General features: G+C 43.4%; 1 protein-coding gene across 3 annotated transcripts in view; it reads right to left on the reverse strand.

Moving 5' to 3' along the window:
* The window catches only part of NPAS3 (neuronal PAS domain protein 3), a 1959780-nt gene extending 1947248 nt beyond the window's left edge, over positions 1-12532 (reverse strand). For 2 of the 3 annotated variants that reach the window (XM_033951270.1, XM_033951266.1), the window contains exon 1: positions 12438-12523. In XM_033951270.1, coding sequence (XP_033807161.1) covers positions 12438-12487 — 50 coding nt within the window. In that variant the 5' untranslated portion in view covers positions 12488-12523. Of the gene's footprint in view, positions 1-12437 lie in introns of all 3 variants that reach the window. The other variant, XM_033951269.1, reaches the window with a different exon arrangement.
* Positions 12533-12902: the final 370 nt, after the last annotated feature.

The raw sequence follows: 12902 nt of genomic DNA on the forward strand, positions 1-12902 counted from the left end.
ATGAGGCAATGTTTTAGAACTAACAGTAAACAGCAGGGACTGCAAATCTATACACTTATGGAAAAAAAATGTTAGGGCGAGAAGCTCTATTTAATAAAAGGTCATTACAGTTCCTGTCTCTTTAGCCATAAGATGCAATATCCTCTCTAGTTGTCCTATGATGTGCTCAATACATTACTGGGCTTGTTGACAGTCTATTGCCTTGGAAATATTTCATTATTTCCGTTCTTCCATTTGTAGACCTTTGGCCTTGTGATATGAAAGCCTCCCTTTTTCATATTTTCGATTATCATTTAAGCAATCTAGAGGAGCTATTTATACACAAGCAAGTGCGAGAGAATGCAGATTGTCATTTATCACTGCTGGGTTTAAAGGCAACCTGTGGAAAGAAATATAAAAACCTAAATGCTACACCTACAGACTGGCATAAACTTTCATGACAAGGGTGACCAGATAGCTCCATGTTAAAGTAGATAAGATGAGCCGGATATAGGGAAGCGTTATTCTGCTTTCTTGGAAAGGTAGTGGGAAAACCAGAATTTCATTGTCATGTAGACCAGGCTCAGCTTGTCCCCACATGGCTGTGGATCAACACAGTCACCATATTAAGACAGATTTCCTGGGGTAACAGATATACTAAACCGTTTCCCCTGACTTCTGGGACGATGATAAAAACAACTAGCTGCCCTTAAATTTTGCATCAAAGTTATTTTCAGTCATTAAATAGCTAAGATAGTCCATATCATATAATTAGTGTTAGTAACAGTTACAGAGCCCAAGACAAATGTGACCTTTTAGGCATATTGTTGTGATATGAAGGTCATCTTCACAGTGGCGTACCAAGGGTGGAGTGGGGGGGAGGTCTGCCCCGGGTGCACACCCCAAGGGGGTGCACAGCTGGCCACCCACCGGGGAATAGGCTGCCGCCGGGGAAAGGCTTCCACTGCCATCATCGGGAATAAGCCGGTCGAGTTCTCTCTTCTTTTCTTCCCTGCAGGGCCGACCAACTCTCACCGCCCGACGTCAATTCTGACGTCGGAGAGGACGTTCTGGGCCAGCCAATCGCTGCCTGGCTGGCCCGGAACGTCCTCTCCGAGTTTAGAATTAACGTCGGGCAGCAAAGAGTTGGTCGGCCCCGTGGGGAAGAGAAGCAGGGCGAACTCGGAGCCGGCCTGTTCCCGATGGCGGCAGTGGCAGCCTATTCCCCAGCGGCGATAGCATAGGGGAGGGGAGGGAGAAAGAAAGAAACGGGGGGGGGGGGACAGGGAGCCAGAAAGAAAGGGGGCAGGGTGAAACAAAGAATAAGAAAAAATGGAGCACGGAGAAAGAGAGAGAAAGACAGACAGAGAGAAAGAAAGAGGGCATGGAGAGAGAAAGAAAGAAGGGGTCAGGGTGAAACAAAGAAAGAAATGGAGCACGAAGAGAGAGAGAGAAAGAGAGATATACAGAAAGAAAGGTGCATGGAGAGAGAAAGAAAGAAGGGGCAGGATGAAAGAAAGAAAAAGTTGGGGGAGGGAATGAGGTCTGGATGAGAGGAAGCATACAGGAGGCTGAAAGAAGGGAAGAAATATTGGATGCACAGTCAGAAGAATAAAGTGCAACCAGAGACTGATGAAATTACCAAAGGTAAAAAAAATGATTTTATTTTCAATTTAGTGATCAAAATGTTGTCCGTTTGAGAATTTATATATGCTGTCTATATTTTGCACTATGGCCCCCTTTTACTAAACCGCAATAGCGGTTTTTAGCGCAGGGAGCCTATGAGCATTGAGAGCAGCGTGGGGCATTCAGCGCAGCTCCCTGTGCTAAAAACCGCTATCGCAGTTTAGTAAAAAGGGAGGGGGTATATTTGTCTATTTTTGTATAGTTGTTACTGAGGTGACATTGCATAAAGTCATCTGCCTTGACCTCTTTGAAAACCCGCGGAATATAAATGACATTTTCTCTGTGTACAGTGTGCTTTGTGTTTTTAAAATTTTATTGTTGGTAGATCATTTTGACTTGGCCACGAAGGTAAGTGGGAGGGAGGGGAGCTGCTGAAAGACATCTAGTAATCCTTGCAGGCTTGACTGTGCAGGGAATTATTTTTGTAAAATCATGTTTTGTTATGTGACTGGCATTATTTAGACTTTAATTTCTATGAATGAATAGAATGAAAATGATATAAAATTACTTGCTTGTTTTTATGTGCATGTGCTGAAGGAAAGTGGAGAGAGAGTGAGCTGAGGACGCTGAAGGGAAATGGGGAAGAGAGAGTGGGGAGAAGACGCTGATTTATAAATTGACAATTGTACAGAATATTGTTTCTTTTTATACTTTAATATAATAAGTTCAATATAAATCAATTCAAGGCTTGTATGGATGGAATCGGGTGGTTTGCGGGGATGGGGACCGAGCTTATTTTCTTATTTCTCATTATTTGTATTTGTTAATTTGTAAAGTGGTGATTGTTATGTATCAGGTTTTTCAAGTTTACATCTACTGTCTTTATATTTTGCACAGTATTAGAGGACATGTATTACTGTTTTTGTGGTGTTGTAGTGTTGCAATTTATGCAGAGTCTGGTTTCTTGGTGGTTCAGTTTAACTTTTGTCTACATATTTCTATTTTTAGTTTGTGATTATTCCATATTGGGCGAGGGTGTATCTGTCTGTGTGTATGAAAGGGACATGGCTTTCTGATAGCATTGACTGTACAGGATCAATTGACTGTACAGGATGTGGCTTGTTTAGTTTTACAATGTATGTGTTGGTGTTCTAGTGCTCACTGCAGTGTTTAAGATGCTGCCTTTTCATAAGTACACTCTTGTGCGATATGTGGATTGTTACTAAAAATCATTTTTTTCATATAGATGGGGGGGTGTTAAAAAATGATGGGCCCCAGGTGTTACATATGCTAGGTACGCAACTGCATCTTCATTTAAAAGGAATATAGTCCAGGAACAAAGGAGTGGCCTAATGGCTGGAGCTCAGAATTCAGAGAAGCCCAGTTCAAATGCCAACTGCTACTTCTTATGATGTTGGGCAAGTCCACTGCCTCAAGTAAAGGACAATCGTATAAGCTGGCGCTAGAGGTATGAGCCACTTATGCACATCAAAGATGCTATTTTCATGTGCAGGCCCTGCAGAATGGGACAGACCTCTGGCTTTATACAAGGCAGCAAGGAGATCCGAGTACTTTTAAAAGACTAGTGAAATGGCACTTAGCATTTTTTAGCGCAGGCCGGCGCACTGAATGCTCTGCGCTGCTCCCAATGCTCATAGTTCCTATGAACGTCGGGAGCAGCGCAGAGCACTCAGTGCGCTGGCCAGCGCTAAAAATCGCTTTTGCGGTTTTGTAAAAGGGGAGGTTATTTTGTAAAATTAAGTATGGGTGATAAAGAATTAGTTATTAAATAGAGGAATATGTACATTATCATTTAAGGATAAATTGTTTTGATTTTATAATTTATTGCAAATGCAGACTAGAAATAAAAACTATAGACTACTGACAGGCACCTATGTGGATTTGGCACTATTTTATAAGGTAGTGCCTACGTGTGATAGCACCTAATTGGACCATGGGCATGTCTTCCAGTTATGTGTGTAGTTTATAGAATTTTTTTAAAATCTTTATGGATTTTTAATCTAAAACAGTGTCATACAAATAAAAGAACAGTAGGTATTACATACATTACACTAATATCCATACAGGTAACATAAATATAATTCAAAATATATAGTATAAATAAAGAATAAAGTTACCCAAATATCACCATCAATATTTATTCCCCTCCCTCCAACTCCCCTCCCTCCATGGATGTGTAAAGGTAAATGAACAAAAGGAATATTAAAAATTACACTCGACACTTGGCACATTTAGGCACATCAACTTATACCTGCTACTAGCATGGCATAAGAGGGTGCCCCAATGCCCACTTATGCTAGTATTCTATTATGGAATCATAGCAACAACTTGCCCATATAAAATTGGCGCTAGGTAAACAGTATTGGGGCATCTAAACCGAGCTGCCAACTTATTGAGTTGCCCTGTTAGACTGTAAGGATTCTGGGGGCTGGAAAATACCTACTGTACCTGAATGTAATTCACCTTCAGCTACTTCTTAAAAAAGAATGAGCTAAATCCAAAATCATTTCCCCTGATCCTTCTGGGATTTAAGAGTCTATTTGGGAAGTTTCCATATTGTTCATTTCACACAGCCTCATCAAAGGATAATCCTGTGCTCTTCCTGCCCCTGAGAAATATTAGCACCAAAGTGTGAAAAAAAATGATTATACTTTCGCATTTTTATTATTTCTCACTAATTGTCTACACCAGCAGAACAGTAAAGGATTCAAATTATACCTTTAATTAGAGGACATTTGCCATAACAGAAGCTATCTTACATTTAAGCCAGACTGCAGTATACATCTAGAAGAGAATTAAAACCCGCAGACCCTTGTAGGTTTCAAAGGACTGTTCCTATTAACTAGTTAATGAGAATAATAGGGAAAAATGCACATGGAAGACCATTTTACTAGGCTATTTGTTTGGTACTGATGGAGAGGAAGTACAGCTTGCAGTATGGTACATCCACCAAGCGAAGTGTGTCAGTATACAGAGTATGCAAATAATTAGCAAATCAACTGCATATGTCACACAACAAACAACATATACATTTGCATATAAACATATATATACACACGTGTTTTCTAACAAGACATCTTTTCAGAAGTCATCACAAGAACAAGAAGGGTGCTAAAGAGCTTGACCTGGAAAGTTGTATGCTGCGAGAGCTCTCCCTCCATAAGACAATAGCCGCTTTAATCATTGATTACCAGACCACAAAATTACTTCTTTTTTTTTTTTTTTTTAACATTTACAGCTTCTTTCATACCTGCAGCTTGAGGATGGCTGAAAATAAAATGTCAAAAGCAGACTCACTATAATATTTCCTCCGGATTCAAGAGGCACAAATCCACACCACCCAAAACGGCTGACAAGGAAAAGGGTAAAACATCATGATATGATTCTTTCTAAAATTCATACTTTGAAGGACATGCTAAAAACACAACTTGAATTAACAAGAAAAATACAGAAAGACGCTGAAAATTTAAACAACAAATTTAGGGGTCCTTTTATTAAAGTGTGCCAACTGATTTGGCGTGCGTTAAAGATTAGTGCACGCTAAATGCTAAGACATCCATTATATTCCTATGGGCATCTTAGAATTTAGTGCGCGCTAAATCGGTTAGCGTACCTTAATAAAAGGACCCCTTGGGGGGAATTCATCAAAGGGCACCAAGCGCATTAGTGCACACAATCATGTTAGCACACGCCAACCGCTACAGACGCCATAGGAATATAATGGGCATCTTTAGCGGCTAGCGAGTGTTTAAGCTTTTGTGCGCACTAACATGCTTAGTGCCCTCTGATAAATTCCCCCTTAATCTCTCTCAGTAATGATTAGATCTTGAACAGCGCACAAAACAAGTGGAACCAGTACTGCAACAATTCCAAAAGAATTCAGAAGATATCAAAAAACTTCAATCTGACCTCAAGGATCTATGTAATGGGAGCAGGAGATCTAATATAAGAATTCTGAGCTTATCGGAAGGTTAGGGACACGATATGATTTCCTTCACAGCCACAAGGATCCCAAAACTTCTAGATATTTCCATCAAGCCACAATTGGAATTTGAAAATCCTACAAGGTACCATCTAGATCAGTGGTTTCCTACCCACCACCACCAGCCAGTCAAGTTTTCAGGCTAGCCCTAATGAATATGCATGAGGCAGATTTGCATGCCTGTCACCTCCATTATAGGCAAATTTATCTCATGCATATTCATTAGGGCTAGCCTGAAAACCTGACTGGCTGGTGGTCCTCCAGGACAGGGTTGGGAACCACTAATCTAGATTGTTCAAGAACAACAAATATTAAATGTTAGCAGTAGCCAAATCGAGATACCAGCATGTTCTTCTCATTTTGAATGCAGCATGACAATGAAAACAGCTTATCTAACAAAGTAAAATATCCTCATCCTGCCCAATTTTGCTAAAGCCACCACAACAAAGACAAAAGCATTTATTTTATTAAGAAATGACCTCGCTTAACAAGAACAAGTCAGTTTGCCTGGGAACTATTTATAGTTACAGGACGTTAACAAGTTTTGCTGCTAAATGTGTTTTAAACTGATGTAACTAAATGAACCCTTGGGGCATAAAAGCAAGCCAAGTTTGTGGTTACAATGTTAGGAAACTTCCGGCTGCTCCCTTCTTATTCCTCCCGTCATCCAACCTTTAAAATGCCGGCATCCAAGATGAGCAAGCAGATGCTCTGAAAATGCATTAAATTAAATATACCCTCCTCCTACCATGTCAGTCCAAAGTTCAGACCAAGCATTATTTAGTTCTGTTCTCAGCTGGAGAATAACAAACCAAGGTACTTTGATTTACCTTCTCGGAAAGCTAAACTGAGGCAGGTGATAAAAAAGCACTCTTGCACAGACTAGGAGGTTACCACTAGAAATAAATTCTATCTTCCAGATTTCTATCGGCAAGAAATTCTTTAAAATACTTCTTCTAGAGAGATTAGCTTATTTCCGCAGGCAAGTATTTCATGCTCACAAAAAAGCCCAGAATAAGGGTTAATAACAATAGGTTAGGAGGTTTTAGGCCCTCTTTCACAAAGGCGTGCTAAGCATTTTAACGCAGATGTAGCATGCGCTAAATCAACACTTGCGATAACCACTACCACGTCCACAGGATAACATGCACGTGTTAGCGTTTAGGTGTGTTTAGCACGCGCTACAAAGCTTAGCACACCTTTGTAAAAGAGGGGGTTAGTTTTTGGGGCTTTTTAAAAACCTTTTATGCGGTTCTACTGTGGTTTCTATTTTAATGTTGAAGGTGCAAAGCAAGAAAATTGGCATGCTGCTAAAGCCAAAGGCAAACTCAATCAAATTAAAAGAGACAGGTGACAATCTGTTTCACAATACAAACCCAACTCAGAGACCTTCTTACAGAAATATGCATTAATAATTTCCAAAGGTAGTGCAAATATCAAATTTTGATACAGCATGTCTAAATGCAACAGGCATAACCAGAAGTGGGAAAATATCTAGAGAAGAGGGTGGGCAACTTCGATTCATGAGGGGCCCCCCCCCCCAACTGGGTTTTCAGGATTTTCCCAATAAATATGCAAGTGATCTATTTGCATACAATAAAGGCAGCGCTTGCAAATAGATCTCATGCATAGTCTTTCAGGAATAGATGCACTACAGCCTCCGATCGTCTAACAATCGTCATCAAAAACGGTTTGACTGGTTTAGCGATCAATCGTATTTGCCGACTCAATGCTCTAAATGACTCACCATGTGGTTTTCCATGCAGTCGTATATTCTCCGATTCTGGCATGCAAGGTTAGGGCATTGATCGTGCAAATGAGGTCATTAATATTAAAATCAGGCATATGATCAATGTCCTAACACATACGATCAATGCCCTAACCTCGCATGCCAGAATTGGGACAATAAGACAGACACGGAAAACCCGACAAGTCTGTTGGTAACTGTTACCCGACAGGTCTGCCTGGTTTTTTTTCATTTTTTTCTATGGGCAGATACAGTGTGTGTATAACACACACACCCAATATCTGGCCTATAAAAAAATGTTGTGCCGACTCCCCACCCCCCAAATGACGGCCCTCTACAACGACAGACCCCTGGAACCAGAATGGAAGCAGGAGGGATGTCTACTCCCTCCTGCCACCATGAATCCTCCCACCACGCCAGCCAAAATCCGCAAGAGGCATGCCCAATGCCTCCTGCCACTGCATCCCCCCACACTGCCACCCCCTGCAACTTCCCCCAAACCGCCCTTCCCCTCCCCCACTCCCCTTCCTAAAAAAATTAAATCAGGAGGGATGCCCACACCCTCCTGCCATGGGATGCCTCCTACCCCCACTAACACCCCCACATACCCCCCGAACCTCCCCCATACATTGAAATTAGCATGGCAAGAGGGAGTGGGCATCCCTCCTCCCAATTTTGGCTGGCATGGGGGAGTTAAATGGCAGGAAGGAGTGGGCAATCCTCCCACTGATTTTGGCTGGTGCAGGGGTTTGCGGTAGCAGGAGGGAATGGGCATCTCTCCTGCCTTCATTCTGGTTCTGGGGGAGGGCCGGCATCGGCAGGAGAGGAGGAACCGGCATGGCATGACATTTTTTTCCTAATAGGGTAGATACTGTGTGTGTGTAACACATGCACAACATCTGTGCCATTAGAAAATAAAGCCCCAACAGGTGAGTGACAGGAGGCTGATTTGGGGCTTCTTCCCCTGCAGCTCAGATGTTTGGGTTTCCCCAAATCGGATCTGCACGTGTGTCAAAGTCGCTCTCAGAGTGACTGGTGGGACAGGAATATGGCGAAGCTCCGTGCAAATTATTTCCATGGAGACTTATTGGAACATTAATCGTTGTTCCACAATCGGCCAAAAAATCAGCCAACAGTGACTTGCATGGTCTTAGCGACCGTGTTTAGTGCATCTAGCTCTCAGTTTCTTGGAGAAATCCTGAAAACCCTACTGGGTTGTGGCCCTCTTGGACCCAAGGTTGCTCACCCCAGATCTAGACAAACATTTTTTAGCAGATAGAGAATTTTACTGTTTCTTTACTTGTTGTTTATTTTGTTCTTTCCTTTATTTTTCCTTTTTGCTTTTCTTTGCTCTCCAGACACTCTCACCCCTTTCCTTTCCAGGCCAGCTTATTTCCTCAATGTTCTGAGAACAATCAACAAATTTCCAAAGATTTGGCCCTGCCACCGACTAGGATCTAAGATGCCAGAGATATCAAGTTTTCCAGTTCCAGGCTGGAGATTTTGGGAAAAATCCTAGATTTCTGGCCACCCCAACCTGGTGTATTATGGGCCTTGCAGAATTGCACTTGACGGTCAAGATAAGGAGCTAAAAATCTCAAACTGTTTTGGGATGTAAGTTCAAAACCATGACTGGCCATAAAGCCTCTAGTCTGGAACTGGGTCCTGCATAACTTTCTTAAAGTCTGATTCCTTTCAATGATTTGCACTGGAAAAAAAATACTATCTCCTATTACAGTGGGGGGAGGGGGAACCCCAAGCTATGGGTATTTAAGGAACACATCTCTTTTCATCTGTTCTACAAATTAACCATACATTACATAACAGCATACTTCCAACATTTCAAACGGAGATAAAAGTGACCTGAATTTACCAATGTTCGAGTCACAGCATGTGCAATGTAATGTATTAACGTCAGACAAGTGCATTTCTTGATCTCCATACAAGTGCATTGATTATTCTTCCATAAACAACAGGACTTAACTTCAAAAAGGTCTTAAGAGGTTACACTTTTAATGGCGCTCTGATTGTCTTTGTTAAAGCTGCACATCACCTCTAACAGACAGGAACTCATTTGCAAAGTAGAGTGCAATAAACAATGGCCATCACACTTATAGACCCAGTACGTACCCCACCTCTGTTTTCAGGGTTTAAGGCAGACCATGCTAATTAATACTGTGCAAAGCTGTTGATATGCTATTACCAAAGAACCGATTCCACAGTCCTCCCATCCTCACCCCCCCCCCCCCTCCCGCTAAGGAAATAATAATAAAACCCACCAAAATGTGCTCCTGTACAAAACGTCAGACAGCATGCCTTTTCCCCCTAAATCTCACTGAGCTGCTGCAGCAAGGAGGTTTTTCCCTGTTCTAAAATTTCATTTATTTTCCCATTTTAATATCATGTGCCTAATTTTGTTTGGAAATGAAGGTGCAGAGCACTGATATGAGAAGACAGCACTCAGTCTTCACTTAGGGGGGGGGGGAAGCCCACTTCTTTCAGCACCAAAGGCTTGGCGAATGCGGGTGCTTATGTAAATCCTCTTTTTTTCAGATACCTGACTGCATGGACTAACTTCCCTAACAAGACTAGCCAGATAACCCCAACAGCATCAGGGGGTGTAGTTTGACTATTTTGTTTCGATGGGGGAGAGTTGTAAAGAATTAAAATTGGTGGCGGTGGTTGAGGGGAGGAATTTCCCCCTTCTCCCTTCCCCTTATATTAGCAACTATTAGCTTTTTCTCCCCCCCCCTCCCTCCCCCAACGCTCTTCTTCACACATTATCACTTACCCGGTATCCCCTTCACCCAGGCCTGCTACCACCAGCCTTAACTTTCCCACCTGTTCAGTCCTGGCTTGCAGCAGGATGGTACAATAGTATATTTTAATAGATTTTCACATGTATTTATTTCTTAATCTAGTTGTATTGCTTTGCCATCTTTTTTATTGTTTATTTTCGTTTCTCTTGGCTTTCTCTATTTTTTTCTTTTTTCACATTCCCCCCCCCCCCTTTGATTTCTAAGTTTTCTTCTATTACTTTTGTTATTCTCAGAACTTTGTCTAGATTTTTCCATCCTGTCATAGTTCTTTTGCATATGTTATAGGTTTCATGTCTTGCTTTTCCTATACTATTCCATTCTCCTCTCACACATATTTCTTGCTCTTCACCTTCCCACTTACTCACCTTTCCCCACAGCTGCATAATTCCCTCATTTTCAATTTTTCCTTACATCTCCTTTTTCATCCTCTCTCTTTGCTTGTTTTCCTTCTTACCACCCTCTCCCTTCTCTCCCCTCTGTCCATCCTTTTCCCTTACCTCAGCCTCCCTCATCTTGCTTTTACCATTTTTCCCTCCTTTATCTTCCACTCCTCAGACCCTCCCCTCATGTCATTTTCCCCTATATTCCCTTCTTCCACCATCTTTCTTTTGCTCAATTCCTCTGGATACTATCTCTCCTTCCACCCCCCAGGTCCAGCATCTCTCCCTCTTCTCCATCTATCCCAAGGTCCAGCAACTCTCCCTCTTCTTCACCATCACCACCAACACTACCATCATCTCTCACTCTCTTCATCACTCCTCCCTACCATGTCCAGTATCTTTCCTTCTTCTTCACCCCCACTATCACTAGGTCCAGTATCGGTCCCTCTTCTTTACTTCATCACCACTACCACAGTATCTCTCCTCTTCTTCATTATCCCCAACAGATCCAGCACCTTTTCCTTTTCTTCACCCCCGGCCCAATTTCCCTCCCCTTCAGCATCTCTCTCTCCCGCCTCTTCCTTCCCCAGGTCCAACCTCTTCCCTCTCCATCAGGACCAGCATATTTTCCTCTTTCTCTTCTCCATGTGACCTCCCCCAACCCCATGCAGTCCAGAATGTCTCCCTTTCACACCTCCCTTCCTCTGGCACAGCAAGAGCAGATTTAAAATGGTATCAACCCTCACAGGGCCTCACGCTCCTCTGCCATCCTACCCGATACTGCAGCATGACATGGCAGAGGAGCGCGAGGACCCTGTTTTAAAATCTGCTCTTGCTGCACCAGAGGAAGGGAGGTACGAAAGGGAGACATGCTGGGCTATGGGGTAGTGTGAGCAGCAACAGCAGCAAAATCTAGGGGTCCTTTTACTAAGGCGTGCTAGCTGTTTTAGCACACCCTAAATGTTAACGCATCCATTATAGTCCATTAGTAAAAGGACCCATTAGATAGGCTAGGGCCGGTGTGTCTCTTCCAATTTAATGCTGGTGTGAAGTGTTGCCCCTTCCTCTCAACCTACACCCATGAAATTATAGTACATAAAGCTTTTATGAGATGCAAAACATTCAGTCCGCTTATTAAAAGCCGCCTAATCCTTGGGTCTTAGCAAAACCTGAAGAGGCAACCACCTGTAACCGGTATCCATTCTGCTGGCTAGGTTTCAAAGGGCAAAGGAGTTGAGGTGGCCCTCTGTATCTTGTGTGAGCCCGGAACGCAACTGGAACTTTAAGAGAGTTTAGTAAGTAAACTCCAGGCTGGCTGCTTTTACCCAGTTTTAAACTGGAAAAAAAATGAGGGGAAATTAATCAAGTGCTCAAGGTACACCTTTCTTTCTTTAGCTATTCTCTGTGTATGATGCAAGTTAAAATAACTCGGAAGACTGTTGGAAAGCAAAGGCACACAAATTCAGCTGGTACCAGAGCCAGAACAGGGTCTGTTTCGGCCTAGTTGTTGCACATGATCTGCTAGCCACTGCAGGCCTCTCACAGTTTCTCACGCCCTCCCTCCCCCCCCCCCCCCAGAAGACATCCTGCCAAAGAACCAAAACGAGGGCGCCTGCTGTCTAGCCGAGGGAATCCTTGCACTGTGCCTCACTGGTGAGTTCGAGTGTAGCTTTTACCTTGGGGACCCCCCTCCGGCCAGATGCAAATGCCCATTCTGCACGTTTCTAAGCCCCCACCCAGCAGCTGTAAAATGTAACAGGAACAGCTGTTGTGCACTGATCACAGACAACACTCCAGCCCCAGAGAGCAGTCCTGCTACTTCCAAGCACTGCAGCAAAAGCGGCACCGCTCAAACAGCGACCGGACAAAGCAGAAATTGTTACCGTTCTCTTCTTGAAGGATCCTGCTGAAAGCTTGGCTTGGCGGGCACCATCTTCTTGGGGGTATTCCCGTTCTCTCTGTGTTTTGAGTTATGACTCCCCACCACCCCCCTTTTTTTTAAAAAATGTATCGGGGGGGGTGTCTTTTTTGTGGGGGGGGGGAGGAGTTGGGGTTTTATCCTGTCTAGCAACGGCCCTGGCGCTGGCGAAAGTAGTCAGGCCAAAGCATTGCGCTCTCTTTCTCCGGCTCGGTGGCGGTCCTCCTTTGGCAGGTTGTTGCTACCAGCTCTGCTGTCCGTAAGCCGCGGATGAAAGGCGAAAGCCCGGACTCCGACTCCACAGGCATGCCAGGAAAACAGCATGGAAACCGGGAGGTAAGATCCAGAGCCTGGGCAGCCTGGCCCCTGGCATCCTCGGCCGCCGGGGTGGGGTGAGGGGCGAACGGGGGGGAGGGGGGGGGGCAGAGGA

Source organism: Geotrypetes seraphini, chromosome 7, assembly GCF_902459505.1.
Source record: "Geotrypetes seraphini chromosome 7, aGeoSer1.1, whole genome shotgun sequence".
NCBI lineage: Eukaryota > Metazoa > Chordata > Amphibia > Gymnophiona > Dermophiidae > Geotrypetes > Geotrypetes seraphini.